At 53.8% G+C, this 17,601-nt stretch overlaps 1 protein-coding gene across 1 annotated transcript in view; it reads left to right on the top strand.

Moving 5' to 3' along the window:
* Positions 1-17,601, top strand: part of LOC140404557 (polyamine-transporting ATPase 13A3-like) — a 121,079-nt gene that overhangs the window by 72,404 nt on the left and 31,074 nt on the right. Inside the window, exons 17-22 of the mRNA XM_072493161.1 lie at positions 146-188; positions 1,887-1,996; positions 5,308-5,404; positions 8,358-8,430; positions 11,795-11,972; positions 13,254-13,453. Of these exons, the coding sequence (XP_072349262.1) occupies positions 146-188; positions 1,887-1,996; positions 5,308-5,404; positions 8,358-8,430; positions 11,795-11,972; positions 13,254-13,453 (701 nt within the window). The remainder of the gene's footprint in view (positions 1-145; positions 189-1,886; positions 1,997-5,307; positions 5,405-8,357; positions 8,431-11,794; positions 11,973-13,253; positions 13,454-17,601) is intronic.

Below are 17,601 nucleotides of genomic sequence, written 5' to 3'. Positions count from 1 at the left end.
AGGCCGATGGTTGGGTTTTCTGGTTTGACAATGTTCCTGTTCCACCGCGCAGGCCGATGGTTGGGTTTTCTGGGTTGACGTTGTTCCTGTTCCACCGCGCAGGCCCAGAGTAACACCTGCTCTGTTTTCCTCTCTCTCGGGGCAGTTACGTTGTTGGAATGTGTGGCGACGGAGCCAACGACTGCGGGGTGAGTCCATCCACTCTTTTTAACCAGCTTTCCAGGAGGCTCTTCAGCCGCGTTGGGCATCACAGCGGAGCCCAATCCCCCTCGCCAGCCGACACAGAAGAGTGAGGAGCAGGCGGCTGCCACTCGGGGGGCCTCGCCCTGTTAATCAGATCAACACGGACCAGATCGCTGCCCCAACTCCACTTTCCCCCCTCCCTGTCCTCCCTCTCGTAAACCCCCAACTCACTCTCGGTTTGTTCTCACTGGAACGAAGGAGGTTGAGGGGCGACCTGATAGAGGTATACAAAATTATGAGGGGCATAGACAGGGTGGATAGTCAGAGGCTTTTCCCCAGGGTAGAGGGGTCAATTACTAGGGGGCATAGGTTTAAGGTGCGAGGGGCAAGGTTTAGAGGAGATGTACGAGGCAAGTTTTTTTACACAGAGGGTAGTGGGTGCCTGGAACTCGCTACCGGAGGAGGTGGTGGAAGCAGGGACGATAGTGACGTTTAAGGGGCATCTTGACAAATAGGATGGGAATAGAGGGATACGGACCCCGGAAGTGTGGAAGATTCTAGTTTAGTCGGGCAGCATGGTCGGCACGGGCTTGGAGGGCCGAAGGGCCTGTTCCTGTGCTGTACTTTTCTTTGTTCTTTGAAAATCCCTCGAACTCGGCCTTGAATAAATTAGTGACCCTCAGCCGCCACTGCTCGTGGGGGGGAGTGGGAGGGGGGGGGGGGGGGGTGACGCCTCCATTGTACAGAGCATTGCCCAGACACCCTCGGGAGGTAATTGGACACATCCCTGGGTTCCGCACATCAGGGCGGCAACATTGACCTTGTGAGGGATGGAGTTCAGATTTGAAAGGGTTAAAAGACGAGGACCAGGCTTGTGCTCCACGAGGGTAGGAACTTAAAAGGAGGAGGGTAGAATCTAATCGAGGGGATTGAGAAGATTAAAGGATTCCATCGAAACATCGAAAATAGGTGCAGGAGCGGGCCCATTCGGCCCCTTCGAGTCTGCACCACCATTCAATGTGATTGTGGCTGACCATGCTGATTCAGTATCCCGCTGCCGCTTTCCACTGCCACCCAGCCCCGCACTGGTCCAGCTGTCCTCCCACTCAGACCAGTGTCCCAGCCAGCCCCGATTTCTACAGCCTCAAAGGCAGTCAGTACCCATCGCCTGTTTCTCTTAACTGTGGCCCAGGAAACGGTGCGTGCGTGATTAGGTATTGTTGAACGGAAGGGTGGCAGTGGTTAGCACCGCTGCCTCACGGCGCCAGGGACCCGGGTTCGATCCACAGTCTGTGCGGAGTCTGCACGTTCTCCCCGTGTCTGCGTGGGTTTCCTCCGGGTGCTCCGGTTTCCTCCCACAGTCCAAAGATGTGCGGGTTCGGGTGGATTGGCCGCGATAAATAGCCCCCTTCGTGTCCAACGATGTGCAGGTCAGGTGGGGTCACGGGGATAGGATGGGGGAGTGGGCCTAGCTAAGGTGCTCTTTCAGAGGGTCAGTGCTGACTCGATGGGCCGAATGGCCTCCTTCTGCACTGTGTGTTCTATGTAACCAGACCGCACACCTGTACACAATCCTCCCTGCCATTTCGCACACCCTCCCCATCTGTCCTTCGACTCTGGCCACAAGCCGCAACAACACATCGCGGGTTCTCCGCTTCTCCCCATCACCTCCTTCCCGGTGTCTGTGCTTCTGTTATCCACAGGCGTTGAAGATGGCCCACGTGGGAATCTCGCTCTCGCAGCTGGAAGCATCTGTGGCCTCGCCATTCACCTCGAAACTGCCGACCATCGAGTGTGTCCCCATTCTCATAAAGTAGGTGATACTTGATACTTTACTCTGTATCTAACCCCGTGCTGTACCTGTCCTGGGAGTGTTTGGTGGGGACAGTGTAGAGAGAGCTTGACCCTGTATCGCACCCCGTGCTGTACCTGTCCTGGGAGTGTTTGATGGGGACAGTGTAGAGAGAGCTTGACCCTGTATCGCACCCCGTGCTGTGCCTGTCCTGGGAGTGTTTGATGGGGACAGTGTACAGGGAGCTTTACTCTGTATCTAACCCCGTGCTGTACCTGTGCTGGGAGTGTTTGATGGGGACAGTGTAGAGGGAGCTTTACTCTGTATCTAACCCCGTGCTGTACCTGTCCTGGGAGTGTTTGATGGGGACAGTGTAGAGGGAGCTTTACTCTGTATCTAACCCCGTGCTCTACCTGTCCTGGGAGTGTTTGATGAGGACAGTGCAGAGGGAGCTTTACTCTGTATCTAACCCCATGCTGTACCTGTCCTGGGAGTGTTTGATGGGGACAGTGCAGAGGGAGCTTTACTCTGTATCTAACCCCATGCTGTACCTGTCCTGGGAGTGTTTGATGGGGACAGTGTAGAGGGAGCTTTACTCTGTATCTAACCCCGTGCTGTACCTGTCCTGGGAGTGTTTGATGGGGACAGTGTAGAGGGTGCTTTACTCTGTATCTAACCCCGTGCTGTACCTGTCCTGGGAGTGTTTGATGGGGACAGTGTAGAGGGAGCTTTACTCTGTATCTAACCCCGTGCTGTACCTGTCCTGGGAGTGTTTGATGTGGACAGTGTAGAGGGAGCTTTACTCTGTATCTAACCCCGTGCTGTCCCTGTCCTGGGAGTGTTTGATGGGGACAGTGTAGAGGGAGCTTTACTCTGTATCTAACCCCGTGCTGTACCTGTCCTGGGAGTGTTTGATGGGGACAGTGTAGAGGGAACTTTACTCTGTATCTAACCCCGTGCTGTACCTGTCCTGGGAGTGTTTGATGGGGACAGCGTAGACGGAGCTTTACTCTGTATCTAACCCCGTGCTGTACCTGTCCTGGGAGTGTTTGATGGGGACAGTGTAGAGGGAACTTTACTCTGTATCTAACCCTGTGCTGTACCTGTCCTGGGAGTGTTTGATGGGGACAGCGTAGACGGAGCTTTACTCTGTATCTAACCCCGTGCTGTACCTGTCCTGGGAGTGTTTGATGGGGACAGTGTAGAGTGAGCTTTACTCTGTAACTCCCTCCGTGCTGTACCTGTCCTGGGAGTGTTTGATGGGGACAGTGTGGAGGGAGCTTTACTCTGTATCTAACCCCGTGCTGTACCTGTCCTGGGAGTGTTTGATGGGGACAGTGTAGAGGGAGCTTTACTCTGTATCTAACCCCATGCTGTACCTGTCCTGGGAGTGTTTGATGGGGACAGTGTCGAGGGAGCTTTACTCTGTATCTAACCCCGTGCTGTACCTGTCCTGGGAGTGTTTGATGGGGACAGTGTAGAGGGAGATTTGCTCTGTATCTAACCCCATGCTGTACCTGTCCTGGGAGTGTTTGATGGGGACAGTGTAGAGGGAGCTTTACTCTGTATCTAACCCCGTGCTGTACCTGTCCTGGGAGTGTTTGATGGGGACAGTGTAGAGGGAGCTTTACTCTGTATCTAACCCCGTGCTGTACCTGTCCTGGGAGTGTTTGATGGGGACAGTGTAGAGGGAGATTTGCTCTGTATCTAACCCCATGCTGTACCTGTCCTGGGAGTGTTTGATGGGGACAGTGTAGAGGGAGCTTTACTCTGTATCTAACCCCGTGCTGTACCTGTCCTGGGAGTGTTTGATGGGGACAGTGTAGAGGGAGCTTTACTCTGTATCTAACCCCGTGCTGTACCTGTCCTGGGAGTGTTTGATGGGGACGGTGTAGAGGGAGCTTTACTCTGTATCTCACCCCGTGCTGTACCTGTCCTGGGAGTGTTTGATGGGGACAGCGTAGAGGGAGCTTTACTCTGTATCTAACCCCGTGCTGTACCTGTCCTGGGAGTGTTTGATGGGGACAGTGTAGAGGGAGCTTTACTCTGTATCTAACCCCGTGCTGTACCTGTCCTGGGAGTGTTTGATGGGGACAGTGTAGAGGGAGCTTTACTCTGTATCTAACCCCGTGCTGTACCTGTCCTGGGAGTGTTTGATGGGGACGGTGTAGAGGGAGCTTTACTCTGTATCTAACCCCGTGCTGTACCTGTCCTGGGAGTGTTTGATGGGGGACAGTGTAGAGGGAGCTTTACTCTGTATCTAACCCCGTGCTGTACCTGTCCTGGGAGTGTTTGATGGGGGACAGTGTAGAGGGAGCTTTACTCTGTATCCAACCCCGTGTTGTACGTGTCCTGGGAGTGTTTGATGGGGACAGTGTAGAGGGAGCTTTACTCTGTATCTAACCCCGTGCTGTACCTGTCCTGGGAGTGTTTGATGGGGACGGTGTAGAGGGAGCTTTACTCTGTATCTCACCCCGTGCTGTACCTGTCCTGGGAGTGTTTGATGGGGACAGCGTAGAGGGAGCTTTACTCTGTATCTAACCCCGTGCTGTACCTGTCCTGGGAGTGTTTGATGGGGACAGTGTAGAGGGAGCTTTACTCTGTATCTAACCCCATGCTGTACCTGTCCTGGGAGTGTTTGATGGGGACAGTGGAGAGGGAGCTTTACTCTGTATCTAACCCCGTGCTGTACCTGTCCTGGGAGTGTTTGATGGGGACAGTGTAGAGGGAGCTTTACTCTGTATCTAACCCCGTGCTGTACCTGTCCTGGGAGTGTTTGATGGGGACAATGTAGAGGGAGCTTTACTCTGTATCTAACCCCATGCTGTACCTGTCCTGGGAGTGTTTGATGGGGACAGTGGAGAGGGAGCTTTACTCTGTATCTAACCCCGTGCTGTACCTGTCCTGGGAGTGTTTGATGGGGACAGTGTAGAGGGAGCTTTACTCTGTATCTAACCCAGTGCTGTACCTGTCCTGGGAGTGTTTGATGGGGACAGTGTAGAGGGAGCTTTACTCTGTATCTAACCCCGTGCTGTACCTGTCCTGGGAGTGTTTGATGGGGACAATGTAGAGGGAGCTTTACTCTGTATCTAACCCCGTGCTGTACCTGTCCTGGGAGTGTTTGATGGGGACAATGTAGAGGGAGCTTTACTCTGTATCTAACCCCGTGCTGTACCTGTCCTGGGAGTGTTTGATGGGGACAGTGTAGAGGGAGCTTTACTCTGTATCGAACCCCGTGCTGTACCTGTCCTGGGAGTGTTTGATGGGGACAATGTAGAGGGAGCTTTACTCTGTGTCTAACTATTTATAAGCTGCACCATTCTCTGTTTCAGGGAGGGCCGAGCTGCCCTGGTCACATCTTTCTGTGCCTTTAAGTACATGGCTCTGTACAGCATGATCCAATATGTCAGTGTTCTCATTCTCTACTATGTAAGTATCAGGGATTTGAGTATCTGCATTTACTCACTCGGAGCTCCGGGGCAGTAATGGAGATAGTACCGGACCCCGGGCTTTTAGAAAGGTCCCTGCTCCAAGCCCACAGCCTCGATCTGATAGGACTGAGGCACCTTCTAGGCTCACCCAAAGTCTGAAGACACTCACTGAATACCAACCCTCTGACAGTGCGGCACTCCCTCAGTACTGACCCTCTGACAGTGCGGCACTCCCTCAGTACTGACCCTCTGACAGTGCGGCACTCCCTCAGTACTGACCCTCTGACAGTGCGGCACTCCCTCAGTACTGACCCTCTGACAGTGCGGCACTCCCTCAGTACTGACCCTCTGACAGTGCGGCACTCCCTCAGTACTGACCCTCTGACAGTGCGGCACTCCCTCAGTACTGACCCTCTGACAGTGCGACACTCCCTCAGTACTGACCCTCTTGAGAGTGCGGCACTCTCTCAGTACTGACCCTCTGACAGTGCAGCACTCCCTCAGTACTGACCCTCTGACAGTGCGGCACTCCCTCAGTACTGACCCTCTGACAGTGCAGCACTCCCTCAGTACTGACCCTCTGACAGTGCGGCACTCCCTCAGTACTGACCCCTCTGACAGTGCGGCTCTCCCTCAGTACTGACCCTCTGACAGTGCGGCACTCCCTCAGTACTGACCCTCTGACAGTGCGGCACTCCCTCAGTACTGACCCTCTGACAGTGCGGCACTCCCTCAGTACTGACCCTCTGACAGTGCGGCACTCCCTCAGCACTGACCCTCAGACAGTGCGGCACTCCCTCAGTACTGACCCTCTGACAGTGCGGCACTCCCTCAGTACTGACCCTCTGACAGTGCGGCACTCCCCCAGTACTGACCCTCTGACAGTGCAGCACTCCCTCAGTACTGACTCTCTGACAGTGCGGCACTCCCTCAGTACTGACCCTCTGACAGTGCGGCACTCCCTCAGTACTGACCCTCTGACAGTGCAGCACTCCCTCAGTACTGACCCTCTGACAGTGCAGCACTCCCTCAGTACTGACCCTCTGACAGTGCGGCACTCCCTCAGTACTGACCCTCTGACAGTGCGGCACTCCCTCAGTACTGACCCTCTGACAGTGCGGCACTCCCTCAGCACTGACCCTCTGACAGTGCGGCACTCCCTCAGTACTGACCCTCTGACAGTGCGGCACTCCCTCAGTACTGACCCTCTGACAGTGCGGCACTCCCTCAGTACTGACCCTCTGACAGTGCAGCACTCCCTCAGTACTGACTCTCTGACAGTGCGGCACTCCCTCAGTACTGACCCTCTGACAGTGCGGCACTCCCTTCGTACTGACCCTCTGACAGTGCGGCACTCCCTCAGTACTGACCCTCTGACAGTGCAGCACTCCCTCAGTACTGACCCTCTGACAGTGCAGCACTCCCTCAGTACTGACCCCTCTGACAGTGCGGCACTCCCTCAGCACTGACCCTCTGACAGTGCGGCACTCCCTCAGTACTGACCCCTCTGACAGTGCGGCACTCCCTCAGTACTGACCCTCTGACAGTGCGGCACTCCCTCAGTACTGACCCTCTGACAGTGCGGCACTCCCTCAGTACTGACCCTCTGACAGTGCGGCACTCCCTCAGTACTGACCCTCTGACAGTGCAGCACTCCCTCAGCACTGACCCTCTGACAGTGCGGCACTCTCTCAATACTGACTCTCTGACAGTGCGACACTCCCTCAGCACTGACCCTCTGACAGTGCGGCACTCCCTCAGTACTGACCCTCTGACAGTGCAGCACTCCCTCAGCACTGACCCTCTGACAGTGCGGCACTCTCTCAATACTGACTCTCTGACAGTGCGACACTCCCTCAGCACTGACCCTCTGACAGTGCGGTACTCTCTCAATACTGACTCTCTGACAGTGCGGCACTCCCTCAGTACTGACCCTCTGACAGTGCAGCACTCCCTCAGTACTGACCCTCTGACAGTGCGGCACTCCCTCAGTACTGACCCTCTGACAGTGCGGCACTCCCTCAGTACTGACCCTCTGTCAGTGCAGCACTCCCTCAGTACTGACCCTCTGACAGTGCGGCACTCCCTCAGTACTGACCCTCTGACAGTGCGGCACTCCCTCAGTACTGACCCTCTGACAGTGCTGCACTCCCTCAGTACTGACCCTCTGACAGTGCAGCACTCCCCCAGTACTGACCCTCTGACAGTGCAGCACTCCCTCAGTACTGACTCTCTGACAGTGCGGCACTCCCTCAGTACTGACCCTCTGACAGTGCGGCACTCCCTCAGTACTGACCCTCTGACAGTGCAGCACTCCCTCAGTACTGACCCTCTGACAGTGCAGCACTCCCTCAGTACTGACCCTCTGACAGTGCGGCACTCCCTCAGTACTGACCCTCTGACAGTGCGGCACTCCCTCAGTACTGACCCTCTGACAGTGCGGCACTCCCTGAGTACTGACCCACAGTTCTGCACTGGCAGTTTCAGCCTGCATTTTATACTCTAGTCCGGGGCAGTACGGTGGCACAGTGGTTAGCACTGCTGCCTCACAGCGCTAGGGACCCAGGTTGATTCCCAGCTTGGGTCACTGTCTGTGCGGAGTCTGCACGTCCTCCCCGTGTGTGCGTGGGTTTCCTCCGGGTGCTCCGGTTCCCTCCCGCAGTCCAAAGACGTGGAGGTTAGGTGGATTGGCCATGATAAATTGCCCTGAGTGTCCAAAAGGTTCGGATGGGGTACGGGGATAGGGTGGAGGCGTGGGCCCTGCTAGGCCGCCCTTTAGAGGGTCGGTGAGGACTCGAGGGGCTGAATGGCATTGTCCTGCACTGTGTGGGGATTCTATGAGTGATTGGACAGTTAATATTTGCGATTCAGCGAGGGAGTGATTCTGCTCACCGTGGAATCAGCCCCGCGATTCGATCCCTTTCTCATCGCTCTTTCCTCTTCTCTTCCAGATCTCGAGTAACTTGGGGAATTGGGAGTTCCTGTACGAGGACCTGTTCATCACCAGTGCCATTGCTATAACCAGTAGGCTAATGCCAACCCCTCCTCCGCCCTCACTGTGGTGATAATTCCTGCTTCCGACAGTATAATGTACCAGGAACTGGGGTCTCTGGTTATTGGGAACACCGACCCCCTTCTCCAGGGCAAACCCTGCCTACCTCTGTATCCACCTCCGACCCCTCCCTCCTCCGGCCTCTACACCCCTCCCTCTCTCTGTATCCATCTCCGACCCCTACACCCCTCCCTCTCTCTGTATCCACCTCCGACCCCTACACCCCTCCCTCTCTCTGTATCCACCTCCGACCCCTACACCCCTCCCTCTCTCTGTATCCACCTCCGACCCCTACACCCCTCCCTCTCTCTGTATCCACCTCCGACCCCTACACCCCTCCCTCTCTCTGTATCCACCTCCGACCCCTACCTCCTCCGGCCTCTACACCCCTCCCTATCTCTGTATCCACCTCCGACCCATACAACCCTCCCTTTCTCTGTAACCTCCGCCAGCCCCTACACCCCTCCCTATATCTGTAACCTCCTCCAGCCCCTACACCCCTCCCTATCTCTGTAACCTCCTCTGACCCCTACAACCCTCCCTATCTCTGTAACCTCCTCCAGCCCCTACACCCCTCCCTATCTCTGTAACCACCTCTGACCCCTACAGCCCCTCCCTATCTCTGTAACCTCCTCCAGCCCCTACACCCCTCCCTATCTCTGTATCCACCTCCGACCCATACAACCCTCCCTTTCTCTGTAACCTCCTCCAGCCCCTACACCCCTCCCTATATCTGTAACCTCCTCCAGCCCCTACACCCCTCCCTATCTCTGTAACCTCCTCTGACCCCTACAACCCTCCCTATCTCTGTAACCTCCTCCAGCCCCTACACCCCTCCCTATCTCTGTAACCACCTCTGACCCCTACAGCCCCTTCCTCTCTCTGTAACCTCCTCCAGCCCCTACACCCCTCCCTATCTCTGTAACCTCCTCCAGCCCCTACACCCCTCCCTATCTCTGTAATCACCTCTGACCCCTACAGCCCCTCCCTCTCTCTGTAACCTCCTCCAGCCCCTACACCCCCTCCCTATCTCTGTAACCACCTCTGACCCCTACAGCCCCTTCCTCTCTCTGTAACCTCCTCCAGCCCCTACACCCCCCCCTATCTCTGTAACCTCCTCCAGCCCCGACAACCCTCCCTATCTCTGTAACCTCCTCCAGCCCCTACAACCCTCCCTATCTCTGTAACCTCCTCCAGCCCCTACACCCCTCCCTATCTCTGTAACCTCCTCCAGCCCCTACAACCCTCCCTATCTCTGTATCCACCTCCGACCCCTACACCTCTCCCTCTCTCTGTATCCACCTCCGAACACTACACCCTCCCTAACTCTGTAATCTCCTCCGACCCCTACATCCCTCCCTATCTCTGTAACCTCCTCCAGCCCCTACATCCCTCCCTATCTCTGTAACCTCCTCCAGCCCCTACACCCCTCCCTATCTCTGTAACCACCTCTGACCCCTACAGCCCCTCCCTATCTCTGTAACCTCCTCCAGCCCCTACACCCCTCCCTATCTCTGTAACCACCTCTGACCCCTACAGCCCCTCCCTCTCTCTGTAACCTCATCCAGCCCCTACACCCCTCCCTATCTCTGTAACCACCTCCAGCCCCGACACCCCTCCCTATCTCTGTAACCTCCTCCAGCCCCTACACCCCTCCCTATCTCTGTAACCACCTCCAGCCCCGACACCCCTCCCTATCTCTGTAACCACCTCTGACCCCTACACCCCCTCCCTTTCTCTGTAACCTCCTCCAGCCCCTACACCCCTCCCTATCTCTATAACCTCCTCCAGCCCCTACACCCCCTCCCTATCTCTGTAACCTCCTCCAGCCCCGACACCCCTCCCTATCTCTGTAACCTCCTCCAGCCCCGACACCCCTCCCTATCTCTGTAACCTCCTCCAGCCCCGACACCCCTCCCTATCTCTGTAACCACCTCTGACCCCTACACCCCCTCCCTTTCTCTGTAACCTCCTCCAGCCCCTACAACCCTCCCTATCTCTGTAACCACCTCCAGTCCCTACACCCCTCCCTATCTCTGTAACCTCCTCCAGCCCCTACACCCTTCCCTATCTCTGTATCCACCTCCGTCCCCTACAACTCTCCCTCTCTCTGTAACCTCATCCAGCCCCTACACCCCTCCCTATCTCTGTAACCACCTCCAGCCCCGACACCCCTCCCTATCTCTGTAACCACCTCTGACCCCTACACCCCCTCCCTTTCTCTGTAACCTCCTCCAGCCCCTACACCCCTCCCTATCTCTATAACCTCCTCCAGCCCCTACACCCTTCCATATCTCTGTAACCACCTCCAGTCCCTACACCCCTCCCTATCTCTGTAACCTCATCCAGCCCCTACACCCCCTCCCTATCTCTGTAACCTCCTCCAGCCCCTACACCCCTCCCTATCTCTATAACCTCCTCCAGCCCCTACACCCTTCCCTATCTCTGTAACCACCTCCAGTCCCTACACCCCTCCCTATCTCTGTAACCTCCTCCAGCCCCTACACCCCTCCCTATCTCTGTAACCTCCTCCAGCCCCTACAACCCTCCCTATCTCTGTAACCACCTCCAGTACCTACACCCCTCCCTATCTCTATCACCTCCTCCAGCCCCTACACCCCTCCCTATCTCTGTATCCACCTCCGACCCCTAAAACTCTCCTTCTCTCTGTAACCTCATCTAGCCCCTACACCCTCCCTATATCGGTATCTACCTCCAGCCCCTACACCCCTCCCTATCTCTAACCTCCTCCAGTCCCTACAGCCCTCCCTATATCTTTCACCACAGAATCAGGCCATTCAACCCATCAGCTCTGTGCTGGGGAATGTAAAAGTCGAGTTGGGGGTGGGTCCAGTCTCTGGAGAAGGGTGTGGGCCATTTTGGGACTGTGGACGCCCCTTCTCTGAATAGATTTCAGGCTGGGATGGATAGAGTTCTGGTTTTTCGGGGAATTAAGGGATCCGGCGTGGGGGGTGGGGGGTGGCCGGGGGGGGGGGGTGGGGGGGGGGGGGGCGCGGGCGGGTTAATGGGATTGCCGCCTCACATCAGCCATGATAGTATTGAATGAAAGAACAGGCTCAACGGGCAGAATGGCCTAATTTGTGTTCTTGCGCATAAGGAATGCTTGGTGGCGACTGGGATGTGAGTTGGCGCTCCTAGCATGGATCGGGATGGGCCGATTGGCCTTAATTATTCTGTCACAATGGATTCTGGGTTGCCCAGGGCGGGGCGGGGCTGTGCGGGGTTGGGGGGGCTGTTGGGAGGAGGGTGTTTGATGAGATTCGATGTCTGTTCACCAGGTCTCTTTACTGCCACTCTCTCCTCTTCTGCTGTCAGTGAGCCGCAACAAGGCGTACGAACACCTGGTGCCTCAGCGCCCCAACGCCAACCTGGTCTCGCCACAGCTCCTGCTCTCGGTGCTGATGCACATCGCCCTCTGTGCCGCCTTCCAGATGATGGGGTTCCTGCTGGTTCAGATTCAGCCCTGGTACAATCCCTGGGATCAGGGGGCATGGTAGGTGGACTGCGCCCTCGCTTGGCATGGGTGTGCGCCTGCCCGTTTGGGTTGTGTGCTCCCAGACGTGTGTGTGTGTGTGTGCGGGCGTGTGTGAATGTGCCCGCATGTGTTGTGTGGATGGGCATGAAGATGTTGGCTGATTACGAAGATAGATCGGAAAGGACGTTGTCAGGGGCACATGGAGAGTCCGTTCTCTCCGTGTCTGCGTTTCTTCCGGGTGCTCGCGCACCCTCTCTTAGACGCACCAGCACGGTAGCACACTGGTTAACGGGCAGCATGTGGCACAGTGGTTAGCACTGGGACTGCGGCGCCGAGGACCCGGGTTCGATCCCGGCCCCGGGTCACTGTCCGTGTGGAGTTTGCACATTCTCCCCGTGTCTGCGTGGGTTTCACCCCCACAACCCAAAGATGTGCAGGGTAGGTGGATTGTCACTTAATTGGAAAAGAAAAATAATTGGCTACTCTAAATTTATATAAAAAGGGAAACAAAAATAAATAAATAAAAATAAGTGGTTAGCACAGTTGCTTCACAGCTCCAGGGTCCCAGGTTCGATTCCCCGCTGGGTCACTGTCTGCGCGGAGTCTGCACGTTCTCCCCGTGTCTGCGTGGGTTTCCTCCGGGTGCTCCGGTTTCCTCCCACAAGTCCCGAAAGACGTGCTATTGGGTGAATTGGACATTCTGAATTCTCCCTCTGTGTACCCGAACAGGCGCCGGAATGTGGCGACTAGGGGCTTTTCACAGTAACTTCATTGCAGTGTTAATGTCAGCCTGCTGGTGACACTAATAAATAGATTGTTATTTAGACCGGGCAGGCGAGAGGGAGGACATTTGGCAGGTGGAGCGTAACCGTAGGAACCGTACGACACTGCCCACTCGGGTAGGAAGGAGAGGAAAGCAGCAAGTTATTTAAACGGAGAGGGAGTGCGGAACCCTGAGGTACAGAGGGATCTGGGTGGCCTGGTTCACGAGTGGGGAAGTCAAGTGAGGAGGTGGAGAGCGATATGAAATGGTAGCGTTTACTGCAACGGTAACAGAATTGAAAAGCGGCGCAGGACGCGAGGAGACACGCAGACACGGGGAGAACACGCAGACACGGGGAGAACACGCAGACACGGGGAGAACACGCAGACTCCGCACGGACAGTCGCTCGAGGTCCCTGCCGCTGTGAGGTAGCCGTGCTAACCCCTCTCTCTCTCCCTCCCCCTCTCTCTCTCCCTCTCTCCCTCTCCCTCTCCCTCCCTCCCCCTCTCCCTCTCCCTCTCCCCCTCTCCCTCCAGGGCCTGTTCGTCCAACAACACGTTTTACGGGCTGCGAGCCAGACAGCAGCGGAACAGCAGTGGGATTCTCTTCAACCTGCAATGGAAAATCAGCAACTACATCAACACCACCGTCTTCTTCGTGTCGGTTTTCCAGTACATCACCATCGCCTTCGTCTTCTCCATGGGCAAACCATTCCGTAAACCCATCTCCACCAACTGTGAGTGTCTGGGGGGAGGGGCAGGGGTGGTTGGGGGGGGGGGGGGGAGGGAGGGCAGGGAGGGGGGGAGGCGGTGTGGGGGGGAGGGAGGGAGAGGGGGTGAGGGGGAGTGAGGAGGTGTGAGGGGAGGGAGGAAGTGTGGGGGGAGGACATAGGGAGGGACTGTGAGGGCTGTGCAGAAGGGCACAGCGTGTGTGTGTTTGAGTTTGCGTGTATGCGTTTCAGTTGGTTTATGTGTCTGTTTGAGTTTGTGTGTTTGTGCGTGTGTGTGTGTGTTTGAGTGTGTGTGTGTGAGTTTGAGTGAGTGTGTGTTTGAATGAGTGTGTGTGTTTGAGTGAGTGTGTTTGAGTGAGTGAGTGTGTTTGAGTGAGTGAGTGTGTGTTTGAGTGTGTGTGTGTGTTTGAGTGTGTGTTTGAGTGAGTGTGTGTGTTTGAGTGTGTGATTGAGTGTGTGTGTGTTTGAGTGAGTGTGTGTTTGAGTGTGTGTGTGTGTTTGAGTGTGTGTGTGTGTTTGAGTGTGTGTGTGTGTTGAGTGTGTTTTTGAGTGTGTGTTTGAGTGAGTGTGTGTTTGAATGAGTGTGTGTTTGAGTGAGTGTGTTTGAGTGAGTGAGTATGTGTTTGAGTGAGTGAGTGTGTGTTTGAGTGTGTGTGTTTGAGTGAGTGTGTGTGTGTTTGAGTGTGTGTTTGAGTGTGTGTGTGTGTGTTTGAGTGTGTGTGTGTTTGAGTGAGTGTGTTTGAGTGTGTGTGTGTGTTTGAGTGTGTGAGTGTGTTTGAGTGAGTGAGTGTGTGTTTGAGTGAGTGAGTGTGTTTGAGTGTGTGTTTGAGTGTGTGTGTGTGTGTTTGAGTGAGTGTGTGTTTGAGTGTGTGTGTGTGTGTTTGAGTGTGTGTTTGAGTGAGTGTGTGTTTGAGTGAGTGTGTTTGAGTGGGTGAGTATGTGTTTGAGTGAGTGAGTGTGTGTTTGAGTGTGTGTGTTTGAGTGAGTGTGTGTGTTTGAGTGTGTGTTTGAGTGTGTGTTTGAGCGGTGTGTTTGAGTGTGTGTGTGTGTTTGAGTGAATGAGTGTGTGTTGAGTGAGTGAGTGTGTGTGTTTGAGTGTGTGTGTGTGTGTTTGAGTGTGTGTGTGTTTGAGTGTGTGTTTGAGTGTGTGTTTGAGCGAGTGTGTGAGTTTGAGTGTGAGTTTGAGTGTGTGCTTGAGTGTGTGTTTGAGTGAGTGTGTGTTTGAATGAGTGTGTGTGTTTGAGTGAGTGGGTGTGTGTTTGAGTGAGTGAGTGTGTGTTTGAGTGAGTGAGTGTGTGTTTGAGTGTGTGTGTGTTTGAGTGAGTGAGTGTGCGTTTGAGTGTGTGTTTGAATGAGTGAGTGTGTGTTTGAATGAGTGAGTGTGTGTTTGAGTGAGTGGGTGTGTGTTTGAGTGAGTGGGTGTGTGTTTGAGTGAGTGAGTGTGTGTTTGAGTGTGTGTGTGTTTGAGTGAGTGAGTGTGCGTTTGAGTGTGTGTTTGAATGAGTGAGTGTGTGTTTGAATGAGTGAGTGTGTGTTTGAGTGAGTGAGTGTGTGTTTGAGTGAGTGAGTGTGTTTGAGTGTGTGTTTGAGTGTGTGTTTGAGTGAGTGTGTGTTTGAGTGAGTGTGTTTGAGTGAGTGAGTATGTGTTTGAGTGAGTGAGTGTGTGTTTGAGTGTGTGTGTTTGAGTGAGTGTGTGTGTTTGAGTGTGTGTGTGTGTGTTTGAGTGTGTGTTTGAGTGTGTGTTTGAGCGGTGTGTTTGTGTGTGTGTTTGAGTGAATGAGTGTGTGTTTGAGTGAGTGAGTGTGTGTGTTTGAGTGTGTGTGTTTGAGTGTGTGTTTGAGTGTGTGTTTGAGCGAGTGTGTGTGTTTGAGTGTGTGTGTGTGTTTGAGTGTGTGTTTGAGTGTGTGTTTGAGTGTGTGTTTGAGCGAGTGTGTTAGTTTGAGTGTGTGTTTGAGTGAGTGTGTGTTTGAATGAGTGTGTGTGTTTGAGTGAGTGGGTGTGTGTTTGAGTGAGTGAGTGTGTGTTTGAGTGAGTGAGTGTGTGTTTGAGTGTGTGTGTGTTTGAGTGAGTGAGTGTGCGTTTGAGTGTGTGTTTGAATGAGTGAGTGTGTGTTTGAATGAGTGAGTGTGTGTTTGAATGAGTGAGTGTGTGTTTGAGTGAGTGAGTGTGTGTGTGTGTGTTTGTGTGTGTTTGAGTGTGTGTGTGTTTGAGTGAGTGTGTGTTTGAGTGTGTGCGTGTGTGTTTGAGTGTGTGTTTGAGTGTGTGTTTGAGTGAGTGTGTGTTTGAGTGAGTGTGTTTGAGTGAGTGAGTATGTGTTTGAGTGAGTGTGTGTGTTTGAGTGTGTGTTTGAGTGTGTGTTTGAGTGGTGTGTTTGAGTGTGTGTGTGTGTTTGAGTGTGTGTGTGTTTGAGTGAATGAGTGTGTGTTTGAGTGAGTGAGTGTGTGTGTTTGAGTGTGTGTGTGTGTTTGAGTGTGTGTTTGAGTGTGTGTTTGAGTGTGTGTTTGAGCGAGTGTGTGTGTTTGAGTGTGTGTTTGAGTGTGTGTTTGAGTGTGTGTTTGAGTGTGTGTTTGAGTGAGTGTGTGTTTGAATGAGTGTGTGTGTTTGAGTGAGTGAGTGTGTGTTTGAGTGAGTGAGTGTGTGTTTGAGTGAGTGAGTGTGTGTTTGAGTGTGTGTGTGTTTGAGTGAGTGAGTGTGCGTTTGAGTGTGTGTTTGAATGAGTGAGTGTGTGTTTGAGTGAGTGAGTGTGTGTTTGAGTGAGTGTGTGTTTGAGTGTGTGTGTTTGAATGAGTGAGTGTGTGTTTGAGTGAGTGAGTGTGTGTTTGAGTGAGTGTGTGTGTGTGTTTGAGTGAGTGTGTGAGTGTGTTTGAGTGAGTGTGTGTGTTTGAGTTAGTGTGTGTGTGTGTTGAGTGAGTGAGTGTGTGAATGAGTGAGTGTGTGAGTGAGTGTGTGTTTGAGTGAGTGTGTGTGTGAGTGAGTGTGTGTTTGAGTGAGTGTGTGTGAGTGAGTGTGTGTTTGAGTGAGTGTGTGTGAGTGAGTGTGTTTGAGTGAGTGTGTGTGAGTGAGTGTGTGTGAGTGTGTGTGAGAGAGTGAGTGTGTGTGTTTGAGTGAGTGTGTTTGAGTGTGTGTGTGTGAGTGAGTGTGTGTGTTTGAGTGAGTGTGTGTGTTTGAGTGAGTGTGTTTGTGTGTTTGAGTGAGTGTGTTTGTGTGAGTGAGTGTGTGAGTGAGTGAGTGTGTGAGTGAGTGTGTGTGAGTGAGTGTGTTTGAGTGAGTGTGTGAGTGTTTGAGTGAGTGAGTGAGTGAGTGTGTGTGAGTGTGTGAGTGAGTGTGAGTGAGTGAGTGAGTGAGTGAGTGTGTGAGTGTGTTTGAGTGAGTGAGTGAGAGTGTGTGAGTGTGTTTGAGTGAGTGAGTGTGTGAGTGTGAATGTGTGTGTGTTTGAGTGAGTGTGAGTGAGTGAGTGGGTGAGTGTGTGAGTGAGTGAGTGTGTGTGTGTGTGTGTGAGTCAGTGAGTGTGTGTGAGTGTGTCTGAGTGAGTGGGTGTGTGTGTGAGTGTTTGAGTGTGTGAGGGAGTGTGTTTGAGTGAGTGAGTGTGTGTGAGTGTGTGTGAGTGAGTGAGTGTGAGTGTGTTTGAGTGAGTGTGTGAGTGTGAGTGAGTGAGTGTGTGTGTGTGTTTGAGTGAGTGTGTGTGAGTGAGTGTGTTTGAGTGAGTGTGAGTGAGTGAGTGAGTGTGTGTGTGTGAGTGAGTGTGTGTGTTTGAGTGAGTGTGTGTGTGTGTTTGAGTGAGTGTGTGTGAGTGAGTGAGTGTGAGTGAGTGTGTGAGTGTGAGTGAGTGAGTGTGTGAGTGTGTGTGAGTGAGTGTGTTTGAGTGAGTGTGAGTGAGTGAGTGTGTGTGTGTTTGAGTGAGTGAGTGAGTGTGAGTGAGTGAGTGAGTGAGTGAGTGACTGTGTGAGTGAGTGAGTGTGTGAGTGTGTGAGTGTGTTTGAGTGAGTGAGTGAGTGAGTGTGTGAGTGAGTGTGTGAGTGTGTTTGAGTGAGTGAGTGTGTGAGTTAGTGTGAGTGTGAGTGAGTGAGTGTGTGAGTGTGAATGTGTGTGTGTTTGTGTGAGTGAGTGAGTGTGTGAGTGTGTTTGAGTGAGTGAGTGAGTGTGTGGGTGAGTGA

This window comes from Scyliorhinus torazame, chromosome 31, assembly GCF_047496885.1.
Source record: "Scyliorhinus torazame isolate Kashiwa2021f chromosome 31, sScyTor2.1, whole genome shotgun sequence".
NCBI lineage: Eukaryota > Metazoa > Chordata > Chondrichthyes > Carcharhiniformes > Scyliorhinidae > Scyliorhinus > Scyliorhinus torazame.
The sequence above is the reverse complement of the archived record's forward strand: the minus strand, read 5'-3'. Positions and strand labels throughout refer to the sequence as shown.